Source organism: Cavia porcellus, unplaced genomic scaffold, assembly GCF_034190915.1.
Source record: "Cavia porcellus strain 051 isolate PalLab524CR breed Dunkin Hartley unplaced genomic scaffold, mCavPor4.1 scaffold_9, whole genome shotgun sequence".
NCBI lineage: Eukaryota > Metazoa > Chordata > Mammalia > Rodentia > Caviidae > Cavia > Cavia porcellus.
In genome coordinates, this window is record NW_026947492.1 from 4,361,503 (window position 1) to 4,387,044 (window position 25,542).

The 25,542-nt window shown below is 44.7% G+C and overlaps 2 protein-coding genes across 14 annotated transcripts in view; one reads left to right on the forward strand and one right to left on the reverse strand.

Moving 5' to 3' along the window:
• Positions 1–25,542, forward strand: part of Dixdc1 (DIX domain containing 1) — a 75,502-nt gene that overhangs the window by 18,131 nt on the left and 31,829 nt on the right. For 5 of the 11 annotated variants that reach the window (XM_003472695.5, XM_013155480.3, XM_013155482.3 and 2 more), the window contains 6 exons: positions 12,593–12,722; positions 16,287–16,412; positions 16,991–17,092; positions 18,874–19,105; positions 19,766–19,873; positions 25,132–25,244. In XM_003472695.5, the coding sequence (XP_003472743.4) occupies positions 12,593–12,722; positions 16,287–16,412; positions 16,991–17,092; positions 18,874–19,105; positions 19,766–19,873; positions 25,132–25,244 (811 nt within the window). Of the gene's footprint in view, positions 1–12,169; positions 12,215–12,592; positions 12,723–16,286; positions 16,413–16,990; positions 17,093–18,873; positions 19,106–19,765; positions 22,610–25,131; positions 25,245–25,542 lie in introns of those variants that run through there. The other 6 variants (XM_063255748.1, XR_010049620.1, XM_013155481.3 and 3 more) reach the window with 6 other exon arrangements.
• LOC111757655 (atherin-like) lies at positions 17,280–22,502 on the reverse strand. 3 transcript variants are annotated; one of them, XM_063255760.1, is made up of 2 exons: positions 22,032–22,502; positions 17,280–21,030 (listed from the first exon to the last, which is right to left on the reverse strand). In XM_063255760.1, exons 1-2 carry the CDS (start codon positions 22,500–22,502, stop codon positions 20,965–20,967), a joined length of 537 nt encoding a protein of 178 aa, XP_063111830.1. In that variant the 3' UTR covers positions 17,280–20,964. The 3 variants fall into 3 exon arrangements, with proteins under 3 accessions (XP_063111830.1, XP_063111831.1, XP_063111832.1); XM_063255761.1 differs by having other exon boundaries at positions 17,280–19,938; positions 22,025–22,502; XM_063255762.1 differs by having other exon boundaries at positions 22,025–22,502.

Sequence of the window (25,542 nt, forward strand, 5' to 3'; positions counted from 1 at the left end):
TAATTGTTTTTTCTTTTTTTAAAAAATTGTTTTTTGAGACAGGGTATTGCTATACAGTTCAGGCTGGTCTGGAACTTATAACATCCTCAGCCTCTGCAGTGCAGGGATTATAGGTGTGTACCATCACTGTGTTTCTTTACTTAAATTTCTAAAATCAGTGATTTCACTGAAGACATTCTCCTCAGCTTGCTGTGTTTCCTCAATATGGGAAGAGTACCGCATAGCCTTGGCACCTTGGTCTCTACCACTCTCCCGGGAGGACTTTAGATTCCACGATGACGCAGTCTAGCCTCTCCGATCCTGCACTGTCTTTACACTGCAGAGATTGTGGACCTCTGTCCCTCTTCAACAAGGCCACACACCCAGCTCGCAGCTGGAACTTACTTCACAGTATTGCCACCCCTTGAAATTCTGAACTCTGAAATTCACTCCAGGATCAGTACCCCAGTTTTCACAGGCCTCTGTTCCCACTAAACTTTTTTCTTTCCACCTAATTGTCCTCTCATTGCTGTCCTTTGTCCTCTGGGCTCACCTGCTCTTTTTAGTTCCTTCCGCCTGCCCCAGACTCCATAACCAGTCTTTTCCTCTCCACTGTCTTCCCTTCTTTTGCCTTGGTGACTGAGGCTTCTCTGACCACGTCCAGCCCTAGATGAGCCCAATCTCAGTGTCCTCCTTTCTTGGCCCAGACCTGCTGAGTGCTTCTAGAGCAAATCACACAGCCTTGACGCCTGACCTGGCCGTTGCATCGTGATTTCCAGCGTTAACTGAGCGTGTGGTACTGCTAGCCTGTTGTTAGTGGTCACTGATTCCAGCCTCCTGCTGCCTGCCTGTAATTTAAGCTTCTTTCCTTCATTCTCATGATCGCATCCTCTCTCTGCAGGTTTACTGGCTTCCTTTATTTGCATGGGAGCCTAGAGGAGCCTTGGGAGGGACCGCTTTAACTCTCCTCTTCCTCACTTCCACATTTCTCCACCGCGTCCCTACTCCTGATCAGAGGAAGCTGCCCTGCCCGCACCTCTGGAACCTTGGTACTCCCTTATAATCTCAGCCCTCCCCTCCTCAGCGCCCTCCTGCCTCCTCACCAGTTACCCTCCCCTGCTGCTGCTGTTTCCTTTCTCCGGGGGTCTTCCCCATTCACTGCCATCTGACTTTATCTCACCCCTCTACAGGACCTGTTCTCAAAAAGCTCACCAAAGCCTTCGGTTTTTAAATGCAATGGCCTTACCAGGTTTCAGTCGGATTTTCCTCCAGCATCCGATCTTAGCAACTATGCATCTTAAAATTCTCTCTTTCCTGAATCCTCACATAACACTGTAGCCTGAAAGCACCTTCTAAAATAAATGTGTTGCCGCTTATCTCATTCTGTGTATCCCTTTAAGTTGGTAAATTCCAGCTTCTGTGCCTTCACTTGTGTTTTGTTTCCCTGTTGTAGTCGAAATCACACATTCTTTGGAGTCATTGTGCTCCAATCCAGGTTTGATCACTTGTCAGCACTTGATCTTGAGCAAGTTTTCCCACATAAGGGGCTGGGGATTTAGCTCAGCGGCATAAGCGCCTGCCTTGCAAGCAGGCAGTCGTGAGTTCAATCCCTGGTACCGATAAAAAGAAAAAAGACAAAAAAAAAAGTTTTCCCACATAAAAATGGGGTTAATCTATTGATTTTAATGACTGGGTATGATGATTAAAGGAGAGAATGCGTGTGAATTGCCTCCTGCCATGGTTGACATGGATTGGCACTTAGGGCATTCCTTACGGGATCAAGGTGAGGGGAAATACACACACACACACACACACACACACACCCGAGTCAAGGACTTGGCGCAGCCCCTGGCATTGTAAGAAGTGCTCCCTAGATGGTAGTTATTATTTCACTCGCAAACTTGTATGCAAATAATTCCAAACATGTGTGTTCCACCCAGTCTCTGTTGTGCTCTGACCTCTATTGTTTTGAGACAGGATCCCACTATGTAGTTCATTTCAGGCAGGCATTGAACTTACTGTGTAGCCGAGGCTGGCCTTGACTTTGCGGCAATCCTTCTGTCTCTGCCTCCTGAGTGCTGGGATCACAGGCCTGTGCCAGCGTGCCTGCTGGCCTCTGGTTTACCAACTGGTGATGTTCTGCAACTAAGTCAGACTCTTGCTCAAAACTCTTGGTTTTCCCCCACTATTTGCTGTCCACATATTCTCAATCCTAAAGTATCACCAACCTGCCAGCCATTCTGGCATGACTGTTAGGACCTCCTCTTTCTGTCCCTGCCTGCATCCTATCACACCCTTGATTTGTTTCAGAAATTTCTTCTTTTCTGATTGGTAGTGCTTCACTTTAAGTTATCATGTTCCCTCATGTGAATTGCCATCTTATCCCCTTGTGAGTTTCTCCAAATCTGTATGCACCTCTTTTAGAGCTCATATTCTGTTCTGGGTCCAGAGTGACCTTTCCAAGGTGCAAGCCTAATGGTTGCAGTCTTCTGCTTTAAACTGCATACTTTGCTGTTTAAGGCCTGTAAGCCTACATCTAAGTGCTGGTAGATCCCCTGCCCCATGTTACTGGGGATGAAACCCAGTGCCTGGTGCATCCCAAGAAAGCACTTCACAACCCAACTACATTCCTAGCTTTTTGTGTTTTTCTATTTTGAGACAAAGTTCCACAGAATTGCTTAGGCTAGCCTCAAACTTGCAATCCTCTGTCTCAGCTCTTGAGTAGCTAGGATTATAAGTGTGCACCATTGCCTGCCACAGCTGGCATAGTGCTAGTAGGGCTTGGGGGTTGACCTGTGCCCACATCTTCATCACCTGCCATTGGCAGCGCCAGCTGTACTCTCATTCTGTAAGTGGCCGTTCCTCCAGGAGACAAGAGACTACGCTCATAGCTCTGCTCCATCGCTTCTGCCCTCATACCCTCTCCCACTGGCAAGTATCCTTAAAGGACCAGAAAATGTCCCTTCTCCTCCTGACCTTACCTGATACATCCATCCTCTCAGCCCGCTGCTGTTTCTTATTTTTATTTTATTTTATTTTTGTCTTTTTCTTTTTTATCGGTACCAGGGATTGAACTCAAGGCCGCACACTTGTAAGGCAGGCGCTTATGCTGCTGAGCTAAATCGCCAGCGCCCCTGCTGCTGTTTCTATGTATGGGTGGCCTTGTTCTGTTCTTCCTCTGTAACAATAATCAACTTGTGTCTTAGCTATTTGTGCCTCTGTAAGCTTTGGCCTGCAAATAGTCGGGAATCAAGAAGTGTTGATTTGAATAATCGAATGCCTCGAATGATAAGATCTTGCAAGACAGAATCTAACAAGTTAGCATTTATTAAACCTAAACATAGACAAAAAAACAATTTTTCAAGTGCAAAGATGAAAGAGATGTGGTTTAAAGGTAGAATATGTTAAAAATTTTGTTAACAACTTAGTGTGAGGCAGCCATAAATGGTGATGAGAAACAAAACAAAACTAGAACCCAAAAAAAGAGTAAGTAGAAAACAGAATTAAATATTTTGAATAAAGAAGCCTAGTATCTGATTCTATATTCAGAGTACTGTGTTTGATTCTAGGTATCACAGTTTTAAAAGAAATCAGACTAGGAAGCAACCCCCCCCCACACACACACACACTCTTCCTCCTTTTTTTCTTCTTTTTTGGAGGTTAAGTGTAGAAAAATTTGTTGGAGAAGTAGAATGAAAAATAGGAATGAGGACCAGGGATAGCTCCTGAGAGACAGGAGGAGTCTAGAGTGAGCTGCTCAATAATTCTTGAAAGAGCTTTATTTTTAAAATTTTTTTTGGGTAAAATAACCAAAATAGACAAATCACATAATCAAGAAGAAAAAAGAGAGAAAGTACAAATATATAGAATGAGAAATGGCAATGGAAAAATGAAATATGGAAAATAATTAAAAGAGATCTTATGCAAAGTCTCATAAAGAAGCCTCTATGCAAATACATTAAATTTTTCGATAAAATAGCCAGGCATGATAGCTATTTCCCCAGCACATGGGAGGCTGAGCTGGAGGATCACTGTGAAAGAGTTCAAGTCCAGTCTGGGCTACAGAGTGAGTTCAAGGCCAGCCTGAATTACACAGTAAGATCTTGTCTCAACAAACAAACAAACAACAAGGGACCTGGGATTTAACTCAGTGGCGCAGCGCCTGCCTGGCAAGTGTGAAGTCGTGAGTTTGATCCCTGATACCGAGGCACAAAACAAAACTTTGATGAATGGAAAATCAAATCGTAGGGAAATACTGGTGGCCAAACATGGTAGTGATATGAAGGTTTTTTTCAGTTTTATTTTTATTAGTACATATTTTCAGGACCTAATGATCACGTTCCTTGGAGGAAGCTGGTACACATACATAACATAATTTGGTGATATTTAACCAATCACATTCGTGCTTTTTGATTCAGCAGTGTTACCTCTCAGAGTCTACCCTGAAGGCTTCAGTCAGCATGGAGGTACATGTGTGCAAAGATACCCACTGCAGCACTGTTTGTCATTACAGAACAATCTAAATACCTGTACGTAGTGTACCCACGTGATAGAATACTTGCGTGGCTGTAAAAAATAATAAGGAAGAGCTCCATAAGCAAATGTGGAGTGATTTCTAGCACATAGTAAATGAATATTAACTGAAGTGAAAAAGAATATTAATAAAAATAGTATCAGTACAACAATATTTTTCACATAAAGCATAAATCTTTTTCTGTGAATAGAGCTGGGAACAAATGAGGTTGGTTATCTTCAGGAGGTAGATGGGCGTGGGACAGGAGGAATAATGGAAGAATGATGCTTTCCTGAATTTTTTATAGCTCAATGTTAGTGTTTAATATCAAAAACATGTTAATGTTTTACCTACCCCAATTATAAATAATTAAATTATATCATAAGGTGAGGCAACCCCAAAGTGGACTACAAACTATCACAAATAGGCCTGTGTTAGAAATGATTAACATAACCACCTTGAAAGAGGCAAGAGAAACACTAAAAAAAATTCCTAAGTAACTTGGCCATCAGTACTTTAACTGTATAAGGTTAAAGACAAAAGAACTGCAAACACATACTGCACCCTGGTTATTTTTTGCAAGGAATAGCTTAGCAAATCTGAATGTGTTTTATGTGTATTTGATGATCAAGGAAATATATAAATAAGTAAACATTGATAGAGTTAGACTTTTCACTGTTGGGTAAAGGAAATAAAAACAAGAAAAACAAGAAGTATGAGCCTTTTGATGTGGGGTAAGAGGCATTAGTATACTTTATTGTGTTAATTATATACTTGTGGCTGGGCATGGTGACCCACAGGTGTAGTCCAACACTTGGGAGGCTGAAGCAGGAGGATCACCACAAGTTGGAGGCTGGCCTGGGCTCCATAGTGAGTTCAAGACCAGGCTGAACTACATAGCAAGATCCTGCCTCAAAATAAAGGCCCCCTCAAATAATTCTGTACTTGTAAGCATACATATATAAATATGGAGTGTATATGTATGTCTCAATATCAAGATAACTAGCCACATTATGTGATCACATACATGTATAAAAAGGAACAGGAGGATCAGAAGTTCAAGCCCAGTCTCATCAAGTTAGCCAGTTAGTGAGATCCTATCTCAAAATACAAAATAATAAAAGGGCTAGAAATATAGCTCAGTGCATAGATCCTGGGCTCAATTTCCAGTATCATGACGTGTGTGTGTGTGTGTGTGTGTGTGTGTGTGTGTGTGTGTGTGTGTATTTGGAGTTAAGGTACTAAATTTTACGTATGTTTTATAAGCACAATTAACAGAAAAATGATCTGGACTTGTGATAAGGATACAGGAATCAAGATGAAGATATCCCAGTCAGCAAATTTAGAATAATCTACAAAGTAATCAAATAAATAAATAAAAATAAAACCCCTCCCACTCATGCTGACTTATAAGCAAGTAAATGAAGGAAGAGTCCTTCAGAATAAAAGACAGATAGTATGAAAAGGGAGGGGGTCAGGATGAGTTATGTCCCTGTGCCAGCTCTCCGGGAGGAATGTAATTGTTATGTGCTGCAAATATGCATCAATAAAAATAAAGATAACTTTAAAATTACAAAATGTCAAGAATTTTAAGCAAAGTTATTTTCTATTGTCTATATATAACTTCACAGACTATGGATAATTTTTATAGTTTTTAGGGATTATTGATTACAATTCTATTTATTAAAATAGACCTTTCTGTGTATATTGAATCTAATATACAAATTGGAATTACAAAGAAAGTGAGAGCTCTTCCTCACAGTAAGAATTCCAATTAATATATATAGAATTTAATGATGGAATCAGAAAATCTTCATTTGGGGCTGGGGATTTAGCTCAGCGGCATAAGTGCCTGCCTTGCAAGCAGGCAGTCGTGAGTTTGATCCCTGGTACCGATAAAAAGGAAAAAGACAAAAAAAAAGAAAAGAAAATCTTCATTTGACAAATATTATTATAATTGCTTCAGGAAAGAAAAGTCAGTGGTGTTAAACTTAAAATGAATGGGAAAGTAATGATGAAAAAAGGATATTTTCATAGTTTTAAGCATCTTACCACATGATATTTATTAATTAAAAAAGGGGAAAGTAGCAACTTTACAGTAAAAAAAAAATATTTGACTGACAGTACCTTAACTATCCAATTAAAGTTAACATCACCGATAATGTGACATATTGGTGTCACATGGCTTTTGAGATGATGTACTCAGAATGGCTTGATATTCTTGTCAAGAATCTGATCATAAGGAAACTCAAAATACACCCAGACTGGGAGTGATGACAAAATACCATATTCTCCTGAAAAGAAGACCTAACAGCCTTGCAAACTGGACATCACAAACGCCAGCTCCATCCTACCCTTGCCTGACCTGCCATTACACAGTAGCGGGGGGTTATTTTCCTTGTGAGGTCTTCTTTTCAGGGAAACATGACACCTGGCTGGTAATGCCTCAGAAAATTGGCAAAGATCATCAAGGACAGGAAAACTGAGGAACTCTTCCACGTTAGAGGAGAACAGAAGGACAAGACATCTAAATGCAGTGTGAGATTTTTGGATTGGGTGCTAGACCACAAAAAGGACATCAGTGGGACGGTTGGGAAATTTGAATAAACCATAAAAAATGATAAATGTCTGAGGAAATCCTTTGTGTTTAACCTGGCATACTATTTCCTAGGATATACATGCCTTGAACATTACACATTACCCCACTTGTCGGTACCCATTTTATGTATCAATTAAAAACAAAAAATTTGAATACAATCTCCAGTTAATGGTGTGTCAGTGTTAGCTTCCTGTTTCGATCATGGTACCTTGACTACATAAGATGTAGACTTCTTGGTTAGTTGGGTAATGGATGTGGGGAAACTCTTTATATTGTTATTTTTGTAAACCTGAAGTTATTTCACAGTGAAAAGTTAATAAATTACAAACTGATGATTAGGGGTAATGAATGGTTCTTCAGTGTGAGTTAACAAAATGGTCTGGTGACCAAAGAAGTTGAAGAGAGAGAGAGAGAGAGGTATCTTGGACGAGGAAGCTTCAAGAGATCCTTGAGAAGTACACTCGTTTGCCCAGACCCCGGGAGTGGACTCAGAGACACGAAGCAGAGTGAAAGTGAGACCTTACTGTCGCTCCAGAAAGACTGAGTGTCCAGTAGGGTGGCCCTGGCCAGCAGGTTATGTTCAAGGACACAGGTCCCTCCCCGGGTTTCTCAGTGGCTGAGCACTCCAGGGGGTGTACAGTGTTCCCCGACATTGTCTGAGGTCTTTTCTCCTTTCCTTACTCATGCCTACATTTCTCAAGAGAGAGTGTCTCTCTGGTTTATCCCTCCCCCAAGGTCCTGTTTGCTTAGGGTCCTTCTAGATACGTAGACTTTGTGAGATCTGCACACTGTTAGGCAATTTTAACTGCTAGTAATTTTCCTCTCACAGGTAACTGCTTTGTCTTGAAAACTAACCTGTTTAAATTTCTGTTTCTTACAATATCTTTTCTACATACAAAGTTTTGTGTTGCATTGTAAGCGTCATGGTTTCAGAGAGATTTAGAGCAGAGGAACATAATCCTTTCATGTAAAGAATGGTTCATTTTGCCTCACATCTCTGCATGTACGTGGGAGCACTTTACAAATACTGATACGAGTTTGGGGACTTAGTTTAGCATTGTAAGCACCTGCCTGGCAAGCACCAGGTCATGAGTTTGGTCCCTGGTATCAAAAAACAAAACAAAACAAAAGCAAATACTGATATACCTGGGCTTTACCTTCAGAAATGCCGTTTATCAATGGTGGGGCCCAGAAAGTATCAGGTTTTTTTTTTAAGTTTCCCAGGTGACTCTAATGGGAAACCATGTATGTGCACCTGTTGGTTAAGAGAGCTGGAATGTTCAGGAAAATACTGAACTCAGTTCTACAAGAATCACAGGGAACCTTGGGAAGATAAGGCTGAATTTTACCCCCAGGGAGAATTCGTTGTATTTGAGGTAAGATCTACTTTTGAAAAGCTTTCTTAGTTACCTTGATGTGCAGTCAGGCATGGTAACAGCATGCTAAGTCAGTCAGTGTTCCTCACACTTCATAGGGCATTGTGTTAAAATAGAAGTTCTGCCTTGGTAGGGCTGGGGAGAGCCTGGAAGTCTAGGTTTCTACCAGGTCCCCAGAGGTGCTCATGCTGCCGCTCTAGGAACCACATTTTGAGCTTTAGACAGTCACGTGGTATAGAATACAGTAAAGGGGGCTAAAGCATTGAGTGCCAGGGAGGAGGTGGTTTATACTAAAGTACATGCTGATAATTTTAGTGAAGTCATTTAAGACTCAGAAATGCATTCGTTTAGGTGTGGAAAGACATTGGCTTGTGAGGTAGAGCTGAATCCCATATTCATGGTTTCCTACCTAGGTGAGCTTGAACAAGTATTTCATCTGATTTTCAGTCTCAATTTCCAATCAGCAATATGGATACAGTAACCTCTTCCTGGTAGATTAGCCTTAGAGAAACTGTGTTTGAAGGACACAGCATGGTTTTCGGGATAGAATGTTTTCAGAGAAGCATAGCTTATCGCTGATGCTGTGCAGTGCTGAAGACGAGCTGTGATTCATGTGCATGAAAAGTACCATTCAGGACCTCTATTCGGTTTTGCACCAGAAGTTTACTTCTGTCCTCCGGTCAGGGGAAGGCTGTGCCACTTAAGTAGAAATTGTACTTGTTCCTGCCTGCTCCCGCATGATTAACTTTCGCATTATCTTAGATCTTGGCTTCATGAAATGTGACAAATGATTCACTGGGTCAAACAAATATTTTTTGAGCACCTGTTACTCTTAAGAGTCCAAGAATTGTAACTGTTGTGTTCCTGCGCACAGCGTTTTTCAGACCTTAAGTCTTTGAAGTTCTCTGTCCCCTTTGCCCCCCTTTGCTCTAAGAATCCCCCCGAAGCTCGTCTTCAGGTTGAGTTAATGCTTTCTTCACACCTATACACCCCATCGTAGCACGTGTCCCTACCAGCCTGCAAGCTTTTCTCCTCTTTCTTTCCTTTCTACAAAGTTCCTGAAGCCATGGGGTTCTGTGTACAGCCATGGGGCTGGCACTCAAATTTGTTGATCTGAATGTATTGATACGTGCAGCTTTGAAAGAATCTGAGGTAGGTGAGAGGATGAGAGAGGGCTTTCTCCAAAAGGCAATGCTTGACTTGAGATTTGCAAAGAGAAAGCAGGTAGGGGAGGAAGAGCAGCTGGGTGCTTTGGGGAGGTGTGAGGTGTGTGTAGGGTTAGGGGTGAAGCTGAAGAACAGGCAGAGGCTGGCACACGGCAGGCTTGAAGGGCAGTGAAGGAGTTGGATTTTATTTTGGGAGTGGTAAGAGACTGAGGGCGGGTTTTAAGGCAGGAATATATGGAGGGTGAATTAAGCAAGTGTTAGAAATGGACAGATAGGATATGCATTATATTGTGGAATTGAAAAATAGGGTGTGTATTTAAATAAAATAATTACCATTGAAGACAGATCACCATCAGTGTCCCCCTTCAGACATGTATACCATCACTCTAGCCATTTTCCAAAGCAGTTCTGTAAGTCCTTTTGTGAGTGTCTGTAGTTGTGCTGCTGTGGCCCCTTCAGTGTCCAGAAGCAATTCAAAGCATTTACCTCACATGATTATTTTGCCCCGGGGAAGAGCCAGAGGTCAGATCCAGGTCCATTTGAACGAGGACTCGCCATAGTGCTCTTGCAAAGCTGCTTTACACTGCATCTCAGCAGCAGGATTATCCACCATGCTTTGGGTCACACTTCATAATGACACTAACGAGGATTCCAGCACTGCTTCAGAAAGCGGCAAGAGCAAGGTGTGATGACACATACCCATAACCCCGCACGCAGGAGGCTGAGGCAGGAGGATTGCCATGAGGTTAGGCCAGCCTGGGCTACACAGTGAATTCAAGGTCAGTGTGGACTGTACATAATGAGACCCTGTCCCCCCAAAACCAAAAAGAAACACAAAAGTGGCAGGACCAATGGGCTAAGTGTGTAAATGGGGTGTGTTCAAAGGCAAGGGCCATATGGGAGGTAATGGCAATGTGTGTTTTGCTGTAATACATATTTTAAATTTAAACCTCCACCCTATGTTTCAATCACTCTTGATATTTTAATTAATTTATTTTATGTGTGGTAGTAGGGATTGAACTCAGCATCTTCACACATCCCCAGCCCTCTCTCTGTTTTATTTTGAGACAGGATCTCACTAAATTGCTAAGTTGACCAGTCCTCCTGCCTCAGGCTCCAAGACTGTTGGGATTATAGGCAGAGCTGTCACTTTTAATGCCTTTTTGGTCTTAGCTCCTTTTCCTCACAGCGTGGTTCTCTCTAGAGCACCCTTTGCCCCGTCTGCAAGATGGGCACAGACCTTGGAGCCTTATGCAGCTCAGCTAGTCCTTGCCAATGGGTGTCTGCCAAGTTGGGCAGAAGGTGTGGCTGTGCAGTGAACGTGATAGCAGGAGGCCCTTGGTAAAAGCTTGAGTAACATTGACTGGGTTTTAATACCATGTCTGCTATGTTGAAGCTATGTGAACATTGGAGATATTACATAACCTCTCTAACCCTCATCTATAAAATGGAGATAATGCTCATTCTCTAATGCTTTTTTTTGGCGGGGGAGGATCAAACTCACAACCTTGCGCTTGCCAGGCACGCACCTATGCTGCTGAGCTAAATCCCTAGCCCTCTAATGCTTTTTCTAAAGAACTGAATTGAATGATGATAGTGATGACAACAGTATTGACCATTCGATGAATATCACTTGTGTGTCAGGTCCTATGGCAGATATGTACCTTCATTTACTCATTAAACATGTATAAAATGTCAAAAACAGTGTTTAGTTCATGGCAGGTCCTCAGTAACATTCGAATCTCCCCACTCTGTCCTGAACATTGTATTTCCTACATCTTATCAGTACCTGATAGATTATTGTCTCAGCACCAAAAAATGACTTTATTTATTTCCATAAATTGACAGAATGAAACTAATGAAGATTTAATTTAAGCTCAGGAAGCAGCTACCAGGTAATTTCCAACATCATTTTATTAAGAAAGTACTTAGGATTTGAAAATCAACTTTGCTTTAACCAAATTATAATTTAATATAATTAGCCTTTGAATTTAATTTTTAGGTTCAGGGTCTCAGGCTGCTATAGAAACCACACACAGCTGTTGTCTGGACTAGGACATGGTTCACGTGCTACTTAGAAATTAGTTCCCACCTTGTGACCAAATATTCAGAATAAAGCATCTGAGTCCAAGTTCTATTGAGGGGCCTACGTGGGATATGGAAGGTAGTTCCAGGGTAGGCTGACTTGCATCCCTACCTAGATGCCGGCGGGTTTCTGATCATACAGGACCCTGACTCTGTCTGAAATAACTGAAGGTACCACTCAGTGTTCAGTAATACCGCTCACCATATCTGTTCTGTTTCTTTCTTTGTGTCTGTTTTAGGTAACCAGATCCTCTTTGACAACATAAAGCAAGGATTAAAACTAACTCAGTAGCAATCCTAGGATTATGGATTTAGGAAAGTAAATCTTGGGTTGACTGTGAGATGGTTCACATAAATCTCATTCTGCAGAAAGCAGCGATGGGGGAGCTCTGGGCCTGGGTTATTGTTGTCTCTGGCTCTGCAAGATAATTTGTATGAGTGTCATGGTCTGCTGTACATACGGTACATGCATGGGACATTATTACTGAAAAGCGTGGTGAGTTGCTGGAACAGTGATCACACCTGAAAACCGGCTGGGATTCTGGGGCTGTCTCTCATCCCTGTCGATAGAGTAAAACTTAACAAAAGCAGAAATCAGTCATTGAAACGCTCACCTCCTTACCTCTGTCTACTGTGCCACCCAAGTCAGGGGTTATATATCCGCTGGAGACTAGTACAAAACTAGAGAATTTTAGGACGTGATCTGGAGCTGACTTTGATACCATTGGTTTTCTTATTTTCTTAAAACCTCCTCCTCCTCCTTCTGGATGTAGCTTGTTCTCCATGCGCCAGTCTCTCATACTGCCTTAGACGCATAGGATAGGGAGTAAAACTAATATGCTGCCTTTCATTATTTCCACATTTTGTTTTCCAGCAACAGCTGCAGGCCTATGTGGCCTGGGTGAACGCACAGCTGAAGAAGAGGCCGTCGGTGAAGCCCGTGCAGGACCTGCGGCAGGATCTCCGGGATGGGGTGATCCTGGCAAATCTCATCGAGATTGTTGGTCAGTTGATCCTGGACTCTGATGCTACTATAGACCAGAATGTGACCACCTTTATCCTCTGTATGCCCTTCAAAACAGGTTGTTTCTTTTTTTAGACTATGTGGCAGTGGAAATAGAGAAGACTCAAAATACTTACCCAGACTGGGTGTGATGGCATATGCCTGTAATCCTGGTACTCTGGGAGGCGGAGGCAGGAGGATTGCAAGTTCAAGCCTAACCTGCACAATTTAGCAACTTAGTGAGATCCTGTCTCAAAATAAGAAGTGAAAAAGGAGCTGGGATATAGCTCAGTGTGAAGGCCCTCGGGGTTTATCTGTTTATTGCTCACTAAACACTGTATTATGTTTAAGAAGAGGATAAGCACAAGAGTCCCCATCTAAGTGGAAAGACTGGACGTGAAGTCGATTGCGTTCACATACTTAGTACTGTGATAGGATGGGTACAAAGAGGAGTGCTAGAGAGCACACTCCGCCCAGTGTTAGGCTTTCAGGGACGCCTGACTAGAAGCATTAGTGTCTAAACCGAAGCCTGCCAAAAGAAATGATGTCACAGAGTCCAACCAGATGTGACGTCTAAGCCCAGACCAGCAAAGGAAGTAGTAGCCAGGCAGAAAAGGACCCCTTTGTGTTTGTTATCAGCAAAAAGACACCTCGGTGGCATGGATTTTTCCCGTGTGAAGCCCTGGTGCCGTTCTTACTAGATGGCATTATAATTTATTTCTGTAGCATTTGCCCAAAGTTCCGCAGTTAATTTTCTCATTGAATGGTCACAGTCATTTGTTTACTTACCTGTCTTGACTATATAGACAGAGTTCCTCAGGGGCACACACAGTACAGTCTTTTTTGTTTGTTCCCACAGTCTCTAGCCAGGTGCGCATTGCAAATACTGAAACATTTATTAGTCAGCTGGTTTTGCTTTAGACTCCTTGAGGGATGTAGGGGTTGCAGGTAAAACACAAGAAGCAAGCGTTGTAACGGGAAGCTTATCCTTGAGTCCTTTGTGGGGGCAGCGACAACGTCTATAGTAATCCAGCATTAAACACTTTCTATTTTGTTTAATTTCATTTAATCATCACACCCTTGACAAACAGTATTGTCCACTTTAGGAAACAAGTTTAAAAGAAGATTTATACAAATAAATAAATTCGTTTAGTCAATAGTAGTTCATAGTGTCAGACAAAGAAGTTAAGCACACTATTTTTATTTGTTTATCTTGGTACTAGGGATCAAACTCCTGACCTCACACTTGCCAGGCAGATGCTTAAGCTACTGAGCTAAATCCTCAGCCCCTATTTTGATTTATTTTTGATGTGGTAATACATACGGGTTGGGTATCCTTTGTGTAAAATATTTGTGGCTAGAACTTGTCAGATTTTGGATTTTGGAATATTTGACTGGAATGTCACTAATCTGAAAATCTGAAATCTTCACAGCAATCATGCTTAGCCTGCACTATGTTTTACTCATGGTATGAAATCTAAAAAGACTAAGCAACTTCGCAAGGTTACATAACTGAAGGTGCTAAATAGAGGTACAAACTTAGACCTGCTTTAATTCCAAAGTCCATTTTATTTCTTTTATTTATTATTATGATGATTATTATTATTATTCTTGGTACTAAGGATCGAACTCACTACCTTGCACTTGCCAGGCAGTTACCAAAGTCCATTTTAAACACTTAATTTTTCATCCATTTAAATAAGCTACATGTGGAGCCTATTTTTTGCGTTTTTGGCAGGAAATCCTAAAGGATATGAAGTTAAAAGCCTTTTCTCCTGCTGTGTCTCCCCACCAGCTACTCACGCTCCTTCCGGAGACAGCTAGTATTAGCAGCTCTTCCTCCACCTACTCGGAAATGTACGTCTAGAAACAGTGTAAAAGTCCAGATTTTAAAAAGTGCGTTCATTCTCACCCTCTGCAGTGTTCTCTCTCTCCTCCTCAGGCTGCCTCCCCAACCCTTAGAAAGCAGTGTTTTTTTCTGTCTTTGAAGGTGCTGGGGGCTGAACCCACGGCCTGGTGTATACTAGACAAGTGATTCTACAGTTGAGCTATGTTCCTTTAAGCATTATTTTAAATTAGGACTTTGCTATATAAAAATAGCTTCAAGGTCTCTATCAAATTTGTATGTTTAACCATTAACTTTTTCTTGAGTTCTAGACTTGAATATCTAATTTCCTAATCAAAATCTCTACTTTGATCTCTGCATCTAATATGCAGCTCTGATTTCACGTGTGCTCATCAGCACTTTTGATTTTCTTCCCGACACTAATGCCTTTACCCTCCAGGTTCCTTCATCTAAGAAACACATCACCTTATCATCCACCTGGTTGTTAATGCAGGATAGAAATCCCCTCTAGTACTAGGAATTGAACCCAGGGCCTCACAAATACTAGGCAAGTACTTTCTTTCTCTTTTTGAGATAGGTTTTCACTGTGTAGTTCAGGCTGGCTTTGAGTTCACTGTGTAGCCCAGGGGGACCTTGAACTTGTAGCAATCCTCCTGCCTCAGCCTCCCGAGTACGGCCCACCATGCCTGGCTAGGCAAATAGTTACTACCAAGTTACCTCCCGAAGCCTCAGAAGCTGTTCTTAATTATGTTCTTTCCCTATGTATCCTAGCTAATCCTTTGCATATACTGTGGGGTTTATATTGAGAATATAATCAATATCTGACTTCCCACCAGTCATCCTCTTCCACCTGAACCCAAACCATTGTTACCTCTTGCCTTGACTATTTTCATTAGACTTTTGACTAATCTCTCTTCCCTCTCAATCTGTATCTACACAGAGTCGGCTTTGGAAAACCAACAGGAGAATGCTAATCCTTTGCCTGAAACGCTGTTGGCTCCTTGTTCCACTTAGAATTCAAGTCCTTTCTAGTGGTCCAGGAGGCCTGACTACGGCTTGCCTTTGCCCGCCTGTCCTTCCCCTGCTGGGACTCACCGCCTTGCTGTTTCCCTCCGCTCACTGCTCTTCCTGCTCTTCCACACACACACACACACACACACACACACACACACACACACGGAGCTCATGCCCAGCTTTGGGTTTGTATTGTGGTTTCCCAGGCTGGAACGGGTCCTTTTCAAATCCTAACATTTCTTGTTTTAGCCAGTCTCTGCACAGACACCGTATCAGAGAGGCCGTGGTCACTCCTTTCTATTTTTCCTCACGGTGCTTACCATCCCCTGAAGTTACGCGGAGCATTAGCTTGTTGACTTGGTTGTTTTCTGCTGTCCTTACAGAAGTAAACTCTGCGAGGAAAGGGGCTGTGTGTACCTGGGTCACTGTGCTCTGGTGCCCATAACGATGCCTGACAAACAATGGATGTTCGCTGAACGGATAAGTGTACACACAGTCACTTCACAGGACCCGAGTGCATAGAAAGACCCTCCGGGAGGCTTTGCATTTTCCTCTTCCCCACCCAAATTACAGACACCAGGATTCATCTCACTTGCGTGTTTAGGGATGATTTTAGTTTTCATATCAAACTCCTTCCTAGGTGTTTGGTTGCTGTGAAATGCTGAACATACTGTTCCCTGTAATGTATTTTCTCTATCTTAACAGCAGGAGAAAAGCTGAGTGGAGTGCAGCTGAGCCCTAGTAACCAGCAAGAGATGAAGGATAATGTGGAGAAAGTTCTACAGTTCGTTGCCTCCAAAAAGATTCGTATGCACCAGACTTCAGCTAAAGGTCAGCGCAGTGGATGCGTACGATCATCCCAGCCTCACAGGCCTTTACCAGTCTCTGAAATGTCGCTGGTTGTGTAGCCAGGGGCTCTGAGCAGACTGGAGGATGCTGAGGCCCGTGACCTTGTGTCATTTGTCCAAAGTTTTCCTGCTGGGATAGAGCGATTATCAAAATCTGAGTTCATTGGAAACCCAAATGGAGACAGAAGTTCTTTATGCATTTTAATTGAATACAGTTATACTTAATGTGTGTGGGAAAATTAATTATAAGAGATGAAATGACAAAATTGGAATATTAATTTAATTTAGTTTATTTTTTTGGTACCAGGGATCAAACTTATGACCTTGTACTACCGGGCAAGCATTTGAGCCTGAAAGCTAAATCCCAGGCCCCATGCGATAGTAATTTTAGAATGTATCATTTATCAAAAATGAAGGTAGATTACATTTTATAAAGTTCCTTGAGCTTCATGACCAAGTTATTAGTTCAGATTGTCATAACCTATGCTTTTTCCACCCAATTTTCCAGAAGGAAAATTTTATAGCATTTCTTTCTTTTTTCTTTTTTGGGCATCGCCATAGTCCAGGCAGGAGGAGAGGGGCTCCAATACTGCTGCGTATCCCGTCCTCGAGGGTGCCATGACTCACGTAGATCTGCCAGGCTGCGAGGCCGGCGCAGCTCAGGTATCCCGAGAAAGCGTAGCCTCCCTCGTGCTCTGGCTGCTTCTCGAGAACTGCCCATGTCTGGCTCTAGCTTCGGATTCAGGTCTTATTGCCTGTGGGTCTGATGTGAGTGATAGCAGAAAGAGCCCTCCTTCCGGAGGGATAATGACCGGCGCAGCCCCAATGAAACAGGAGGCAGGAGTCGCTCTTGTGGATGACAGTTAACTGCTGGTTTATTTACGCGGGCTCTGGTTTATATATTTGGCCGTGACCAATCACAGGCTGCCATGAGGAAGCAGGGCGGGAATGGGACGCAGGCTCTGGCTACTATATCCAGCTGTGGCCAATCAGGAGTTGCCACAGAGTACGGAGTGAGCACGAAGTACGCACGGGTTGGCTAATTTAAAGAGGGACGTAGCGCATTGCGGAAGCTAGCGTGGTCCTTAGTCCCGGGTGGGGTATAGTATGTTGAGCGCCTGCGCCCAACAGGATAACTCAGTCATTCGGGTAGGCAGATCCTGACCACGGAGGGCATTAGTAGAAGGCATCAAAATGACTCTTGTCTAAGCTTTGCATATTTGAGAGGTTTTGAAGCTAAACAGATAGAATTTTACCCACCTCCTTTCAGTTATGTTCACCAGATCTATCGTATATTGGTTTTTTAAATCTGCTTGCTTCTTCTGTTTTTTCTCCCACCAAGGAGAAAAAGGAGCACAGTGTTTAGAAGGCCGGATATCTTTGGTCCCCATGTGGAGTAGGCTTGGGAATCTGGCCCAGTAAAGTCAGCTATTTTGAGGGAACAGTGCCATCCAGGGCACCATTTTCTTTTACCTGGAGAAATGCAAGTTTCCTACTTAGTCCTGCCGTGTTGATTCTTGTCCTTCATTTTTCCTTTCCACCCTGCACCACAGTGACCTAAGAGTGCCTATGCCTGCTGCTCCTGCATCTGAGGCCTTCCCCTTTCCCCCTAGACTTGGTGCTCTGGCGAGACTGATTTTCTTTTAGTTCCATCACCACAGACATATAGTGTGCCTGACATAGGTAACTTAAAAGTTCCCGATAGCTGCATTACAAAAAAGAATTAGGGGGCTGGGGATTTAGCTCAACGGCATAAGCGCCTGCCTTGCAAGCAGGCAGTCGTGAGTTCGATCCCCGGTACCGATAAAAAGGAAAAAGACAAAACAAACAAACAAAAAAAAGAACTAGATGAAATTAATCTTAATAATATTCTAACTCAGTATATCCGAAATAATACATTAGTATGATATCAATATAAAGTTATCAAATATTCTTCATTCTATGCTAATGAGATACTTTGCATTCCTCTACATGTGTTAAGTACTATAGTTATAGCACATTTCAGTGCAGAATAGTCACATTTTAAGTGCTCCATAGCCATCTGTGGCTCATGGCTGTCATATGGGACAGTGTAGCTCTAGTATGTCATGCTTCCTTATCTGTAGACCTTCATAAGTACTGTTCATTTTCCCCTTCTCGCTTCATCTCTAATGAGCCACTATTCATCAATCTAGTCTTAGCTGAAAACTCACTTCCTTTAGGAATACATACATCCCTGATCCCTATAAGACACCTCTGTTCTGAGCTCCCCAAGATTTGTAGTTCTCTTGTCTAAACAGTATCATCCTTTATTATGCTCACTTTTAAACGGTCTTCTATCTCCCTCTTTGAACATGCCTCTGGAGGACAGAGACCTTGCTCCCTGGTTCACTAGCAATGCACACGCACACCTATGTCCTGGGCCTCCACTTTTCTCTCAGGATCTGTTCTCTTCTCTCCTGCAGATATTGTGGAAGGAAACCTAAAATCCATCATGAGGCTGGTCCTTGCCTTGGCAGCTCATTTCAAACCTGGTTGTAGCAGGACAGTGAGCCAAGGACGGGACTCCAGTTCCCTGCCACAGAGCCACCAGCCCCACTGTGCCACTGCGGTGGCTCAGGGAGCAGCTGCCGCCCTGGCTGACGTGTGCCATGACGTGTCACGGTCAGGACGGGATATATTCCGGTACAGACAGAGGTAAGGGTGAAAATGGGAAGCCATATATGTAGTAGATAGAAACACCATCCACACAGCCCCATGCTACAGAAAGAGCATGCAGTGGAGGCTGGGGAGTGCTTACTGAGCAGTTAGCAGAAGGTAAAGGAAGCATAAGTGAATGCTGTTGCTTTGGTGCCCCAGTGTGTGTGTGTGTGTGTGTGTGTGTGTGTGTGTGTGTGTGAGACCTTGTCTCACCATATACTTCAGGCTGGCCTTAAACATGCTAGCCCAGGCTGGCCTTGAACTTGAGGTGATCCTCTTGCCTCAGCCTCCAGAGTGCTGGAATTTCAGACATGCCCCACCATGCCTAGCCCACATTTTAGGTAATTATCTTTGGCACAATGTGTTTGCTTCTGGGGGAGTCCCTACCCTGAAATCCAGAGGGCTAAGCTGTCCTGGAGAGTCATGCAAGAAGTGCTATGGGGTTGCATACCAGCTGAGAAAGTGTCACTCCAGGGTATTGCAGGGATGAGCAAAGTGACTTGTGTCTTCCTTCTGTAGTAGGTTTCAAGTGTCTCTGAGGCAGGTTATGCCTTCCTCTTACCTATCACGTGCGTGGATTTGGTAGTATATCGTAGCAGCACAGTTGTCTAAACTGCAGAACTGACGCCCCTTCTTTGCTGCTGCCCCTGGCTGTAGGAACAGCAGCATGGATGAGGAGATCGAGAATCCGTACTGGAGTGTGCGGGCGCTGGTGCAGCAGTATGAAGGGCAGCAACGGTCGCCGTGTGAGTCCAGCTGCTCCAGGTAACTGTGGCCTCAGATTCACTGCCACCAGCTGGGGTTCTCATGGAGAGCCTCAGGGCTGTCAACTTCAGGTAGCAACAACAAGAAATAAGGCATCTAACTTTATTTTCTTTCCTCGTTTTATATTTGGCTTTAAAGAGATGGCCCTTAGCACTGTCCATGGCTTTGTGTTGGTTGACAGGGTGAATTGCAGGTAGGGGGTTGGTGAATTTTGTATAGATGAAAACTGTGCAGAGCCTCAGTGTGACCACATGGGGGCATGACTTGGACCTGTGAGAGCCCGGCCCAAACATAGCTGTCACCGTGTATGATTCAGTTCCCTAGCACTACCAGAGAGCCTGGGTGTAATTCTTTTAAGTTACAGCCTGAGAAAGCTGTAGCTTTAGCTCATAGCAGGATTAAAACTTGAGCAGAGTTACCTGAAGCATGGGTGTTCCCAGTGTTCACTTGCAGGGCTGAGAATTATGGTAGTTACTGTGCACTGGAGTGGGCAGATGATGTTTGTGACCTTACAACCAAGTGCAGAGACCAGAACAGGACACCGCGTGCTAATAAAAGTCTGACCAATGCCAAGTTATAGTGGCAGAAAAAGATTATTTGCTTGGCTCACATAAATCATGCACCTATAAACACATCCCCAGATCACATTAGCTTATTTACTAATTCGATTTTGTTGCGGAATCATATTTAATTTATGCTCTGATGACCATTTCTTTCCTACTCCATCCCAGGGTAAACCTAATTACCCCTTATGAGCATTTTATATAATTTTGTTTTCTTCCTCCTTGTCTTTTTAAAAATTACTTAATTTGCAGTGCCGGGGATTGAACCACGCATGCTATGTGAGTGCTGTGTCACGCTACATCCCCAGCCCATCTTTCTCCTGTTTCTTTTCCTCATAAAATTCCATTTATTTTGATGGAATTTTCTACTTTATTGAGGTCATGTGGCATTCTTTCCAGGAATTTTAATATACTGGTAACCTTGTTCAACTTTAAAATTTTACATTTAATAACTGTGCCTTTTTATTTGTAAAATGCATATAGCATGATATTAATCATTAAACGTTTCTTAAAGTGTATAATTCATTGTCATTGAGTGCCTTCATCATGATGTGTAACCTGTACTTCTGTCCAGCTAGAAGACATCTTCATCATCTAAAAAGGAAACCCATACCCATTAAGCAATAGGTGAAATTTTAATGAAAATCTAAACCCTTCTTTTCTTGCTGGACTATCACTGAGTACAGAAGCAAAATGCTTCCTTCTGTAAAGAGATCTGTTGCCCCCTGCTTGACTACAGGCCTTGCACTCTCCCGAGCCAAACAGTGCCTGCCTGAGTTAAGTGAGGTCTCCACCTGAGAGTACCTGCCTTCTTCTGGGTAGGAAGCCTCGGGCGGGGCTGGACCTGTGAGTCTGAGTGAGGCCCCCGTGAGATCAGGGTGCTGGGGGCTCATGGTCACTTTTTTTTCCCCGAAGAGAGCAAGGAGACTAGTTTGTTCTTTCCCTTCCCTTTTCTGCTTTGGCCATTTTCTTCAGATACTAGCCCCTCCTTTAGCTTTTTGGGACCCTCAGTCAGCACTCTGCCTTTTTCAGTGAGTTGGAGGGAAGGGAAGCAGAGGGCTTCTGTCAGCTACCTAGGGACCCAGCAAGCTCGGTCACCCTCGCAGCCCCTAAACCCCACCTCGGGAGCCTTGCGGCCTCCAAAGTGACCCGGAGGCTGTGGATGGAGAGTGCTCAGAAGACAGGACAGATAAACCCCTGGTGTCGCCATTCCCTTCCCCTGCTGCTCAAAGGTCGCCCTGGCAAAGCTCTGCCCGCCTGTTGCTTCATAAACCTCTGGCCAGCCTCTCGAAATACCCTAGCAAAAGGATCCTGGGGGCGTGGGGCACGAAACGCCCGAGGGCGAGATGAAAAGATGGGCGACCCGCGGGGTCCCGGGGGACACGGTGTCTCACCCCACCCCCTCCCCACCCTCCCCCACCGGCGGGCTTGCTGCAGCTTAGAGCTGCCCGGACCGCGTCCACGGAGGGAGGGGCCGGCCACGCTTCCTGCGCCAGGACCCCGACAGCGCTCCTCGTGACTCCCCACCCGCCGCCCCTCCCCCGCCATCCTGGGGCTCCCGCGCACCCCCACCCCACCCCGCCCCTACCTCTCACCCGAGCGCTCGCTCCGGCGTGGGCTTGGGGCGCTGCCTCGCGGCGGGTGACAGCTCGGGCTGGGTGGGGTGGGGTGGGGTGGGGTGGGCAGGAGGGCGAGAAGGGGGGCGGGAGGCGGTGCGGGGAGGCGTCGGCGGCACGCCCGGCCGCCCGGACTCCAGCGGCGCGCAGCCCTGCCCGAGGCGCCAGCCTCCGGGTGGACATGGGCTGAGATGCCTGCGCTCCGGGGGACGCCCGGGGCCACGCGGCCGCCGCGCCCGAGCCCGAGCCCGCGCCCGGGATGCAGCTGCCAGGGCCCGGCCGCCCGCGCGGGGAGGCGGCTTCCGCCGAGGCCCGGCCGCCGCCGAGTCTGAGCTGCCGGGACAGCGCGCCCCGCACCGGGGAGCGTCCCGCCTCCGCCCGCCCTGCTCGCTCCGGCGCTGCCGGGCTCGTCCGCGGAGTCGCGCTTCGGGTCCCCGCGCGGGGAGACATGCCCGCCCCTGGGAGCGAGGTGACTCTCGGCCTCCCGCCTCACCCGGGGAAGCAGGCTTGCTGAAGCCGAGCCTCGAGGGGACCATGGGAGGGACCCAAGTCAAATGGTGAGCGAGCCGCTGTGGCCGGGGTGGGGGGCGCCCGGGGGACCGGCCGGGCCTGGAGGATGCTCCAGACCGAGGGATGTGGAGGCGCGCTACAGGGTTGGACAGGACGTTGGTCAGGGATCATCACTATGAAATACGGCGGTTTAGGAGTGGAGCCAGCCAGAGGAGAAGGGGTGGCTTTTGGCCCTGTGTCTCTGCTAGGAGGGTACTTAAGGAAGGGCCAGGACCCTCATCGCCCCTGACCAATTTAAAAATAACGGTTTGTGTCTATAATCTGGAAATGTTTTTGCTGGGGTATAGCCTGTCTGATAAAGATGGAAGAGGTACTAGACCCTGGCAATGAAGAAATGTATCAGCCCCACTGGATTTCCAATCAGGTGTAATTTTGGCCTCAGAGAGGATTACGATGGTTTGTTGAGAATTATTTGTTTATAACATAGGGCTTTTACACTAATCAGGGAGAGGCCCAAATCTTGGAATCAATTAGCATTAAAATACTTTTCCCTGCCCTGAGGCAGAGGGTTGACCGCACCTTCCTTTCCCGGCAGATACTTAGGGAGGCAGCAAGGTGCCTTAGGATTTTTCTCCCCTGGGTCCTTAATCTTTTGACCTGGCCATCTAGTTTCCACGGTTTACCTCTGGCCTCACCCTGGTAGCCTTAATTCAAGAAAAAGAAATGTTGTTTTCCTTTGACTGCTCTGCCACTCCCCCCCGTGGGGCTGGGTATGCAGACGTCCACCTCCCTCTGCCCTTATATGGGAGACAGCTCTCTTGGGAGGAAGGAGGTGGGGCTGAGCATGCGTCTGTGCTTCTAGGAAAGTAGTTTTCCTGCATCCTAGACTCGCGCTACATGCTCCCCACCTTTGTCTCGCACGTACTTTCTGCGATCCAGCCACATGCAAGCAGTGGAACGTGTCATCCATAGCACCTTGGAGGCTGAGAAAGCAATGTTGTCTCAGTCTTCAAAGAAAAGCCTGCCATGATAGGTTTCTTTCTGCACCTAGATTTCCATTTCTGCAAGATGTAAGTGCTGAGGCCTGAGAGATCATAAATCTGTTCTCCTTTTAAATGATAAAGTACCCCTAGACAGTAGCTTTTCCAGCAGCTAATTCGTGTTGGCCTGAAGTCAGATTGCTTAAGTGGTTAAAGATGGATAAGAGTGTTCTAGAAACCACTTATCATTTCTGAATACCACTTCTTATCACCTCCCATCTCTTTGGGTCATCTGAGTTAGGGATCTATAAATACAGTTTAGCAGCTTCTTTAGCTTGAAGTAGCACAATACCTTAATTTTTTCCCCTGTAGTTCTAAAAAGGAAGAGAACAGAGTATTGATTGAGGTCATTCCCACCAAAGCTCCTGTGGGCATCAAAGAAGGTGACACATTCTTCTCAAGCTGCTTCACAGGTTTTGAAATCTCTGGCTCTTTCCTCTATGTCTGGCTCTTGTTTTTTGCTGGTTTCTAGGAGGATGAAATGTTAACTCCTGATCGGTGTTGTGAGGATTAGCCTGGGAGGCTTCAGGGGCACATTAAGTGGGTCAGTGAATCCTAGACACTTGGACTGTTGTCTGGGTGATGGATTTGGAAAGAATGCCTAAGAGGGGGGCTGGATCTGCGGACCCCACAGCCCCTGAGATTCTTTCATTGCTGATGTTCTCAAGATGCAGTGCAGAGAGAAATGGCTCTTCAGATGCCTTTGTCCTTATCAGAAAGGCATCCATCCTGTGTTCCCACCTTGTTTGACTGATCTGCTGTTGCTCCAGAGAATCAAAGTCATACTTCCCTGAAAGTCTGAATAATTCTTCCCAAGACTCGTAGATACCTGGCTCACCTGTCATTTGTTTGTTGCATAAACAGAACTTTTGGGTTGTTGAGAGGTTTCTGATGACAGCTAGAAAACATGAGTAAGTTTCTGATGGCAGTAAAGCCAGGGAACCTTCACTAGCCCAGCAGGTCTTTCTTCTTTTTGACCTGTTACCCTTATCATGTTCTGGTTCAGTTGCTGATAGATTTCTGTTCCTCTTCCTTGCCTGATACTGTGTACACGAGCTACCCTCACCCAGTTCCTTCGATCAGCCTAGAGCTGCTCTGTGGTCAGTCTGCTGGTACTGCTTGTATTTCGACATCAGGGGACTGGAAATAAGATTTTCTTCCAGATCCAAAAGCTTCTAAGACACATAATGGCACCAGTATATGAACATGGGCCTGGCAGTGGTGGTGGTAGAGGCAGTGTGGGAGGTAAATAACCAACTAGCAAAATTTTAAATGCTAGACTAGTCTTCCAATACTTCTCTTAATTATGCTTAAAGACAGCTTCTGTTGTATAAAAGTCTTCCTAGGGCCATGTTATTCATTCATGCATTGATTTAATTCATTCAAGTTCATCATTCAACAGATCTGTGTTCTTGCTACAGGTTAGCTATTGTGGCACTTGGAATGAGATGAATAAAAGCATTTCTTTAAATTGTGAAAGTTCACTTCTAAAATAATGCTTGCTTCTCTCCCTTTTTCTCTGACCACAGCTTGACTTCACCCAGTCCAATCCACAGTGCGAAGAGCGAATCTATTATAACCCAGGCGGAGGAGAAGGCAGATCTTGTGATTATTCCCTCAGAAGCAATAGCGAGCAGAACAGGTACGGTTTGCTTCCTTGCCCTGGCTGCTTCAGACAGTGACGCTCAGAGAAGAGTTTAGAGTCCTGACTACTGTCTGGAAGCTTCCTGGCCCGTTCCCCTCCATGGCCTGTGCTCTTGTACCTTGGAACCAATTAACATGGTTATCCTTTTACAGAGTGTCCTTTCTGGTGTCCTCGATGTCAAAAATCATGTGTACCATAGACAATCCTTTGCTCAGCTGGCTGCCTGTGAATTAGAAAATGACTTTGGGATAATTAGCAGCCCTACTTGAGTAAACAATTTTATTATTTCTGTCTC

Excerpts from the sequence above, each read along its gene's own strand:
- LOC111757655 (XM_063255760.1), bottom strand. The coding sequence starts at position 22,502 with ATGTCTCCCCGCGCGGGGACCCGAAGCGCGACTCCGCGGACGAGCCCG. Across the intron at positions 21,031-22,031 it reads ACGCCGGAGCGAGCGCTCGG|ATGATGAAGATGTCTTCTAG; the intron begins GTGAGAGGTAGG and ends TTTCCTTTTTAG.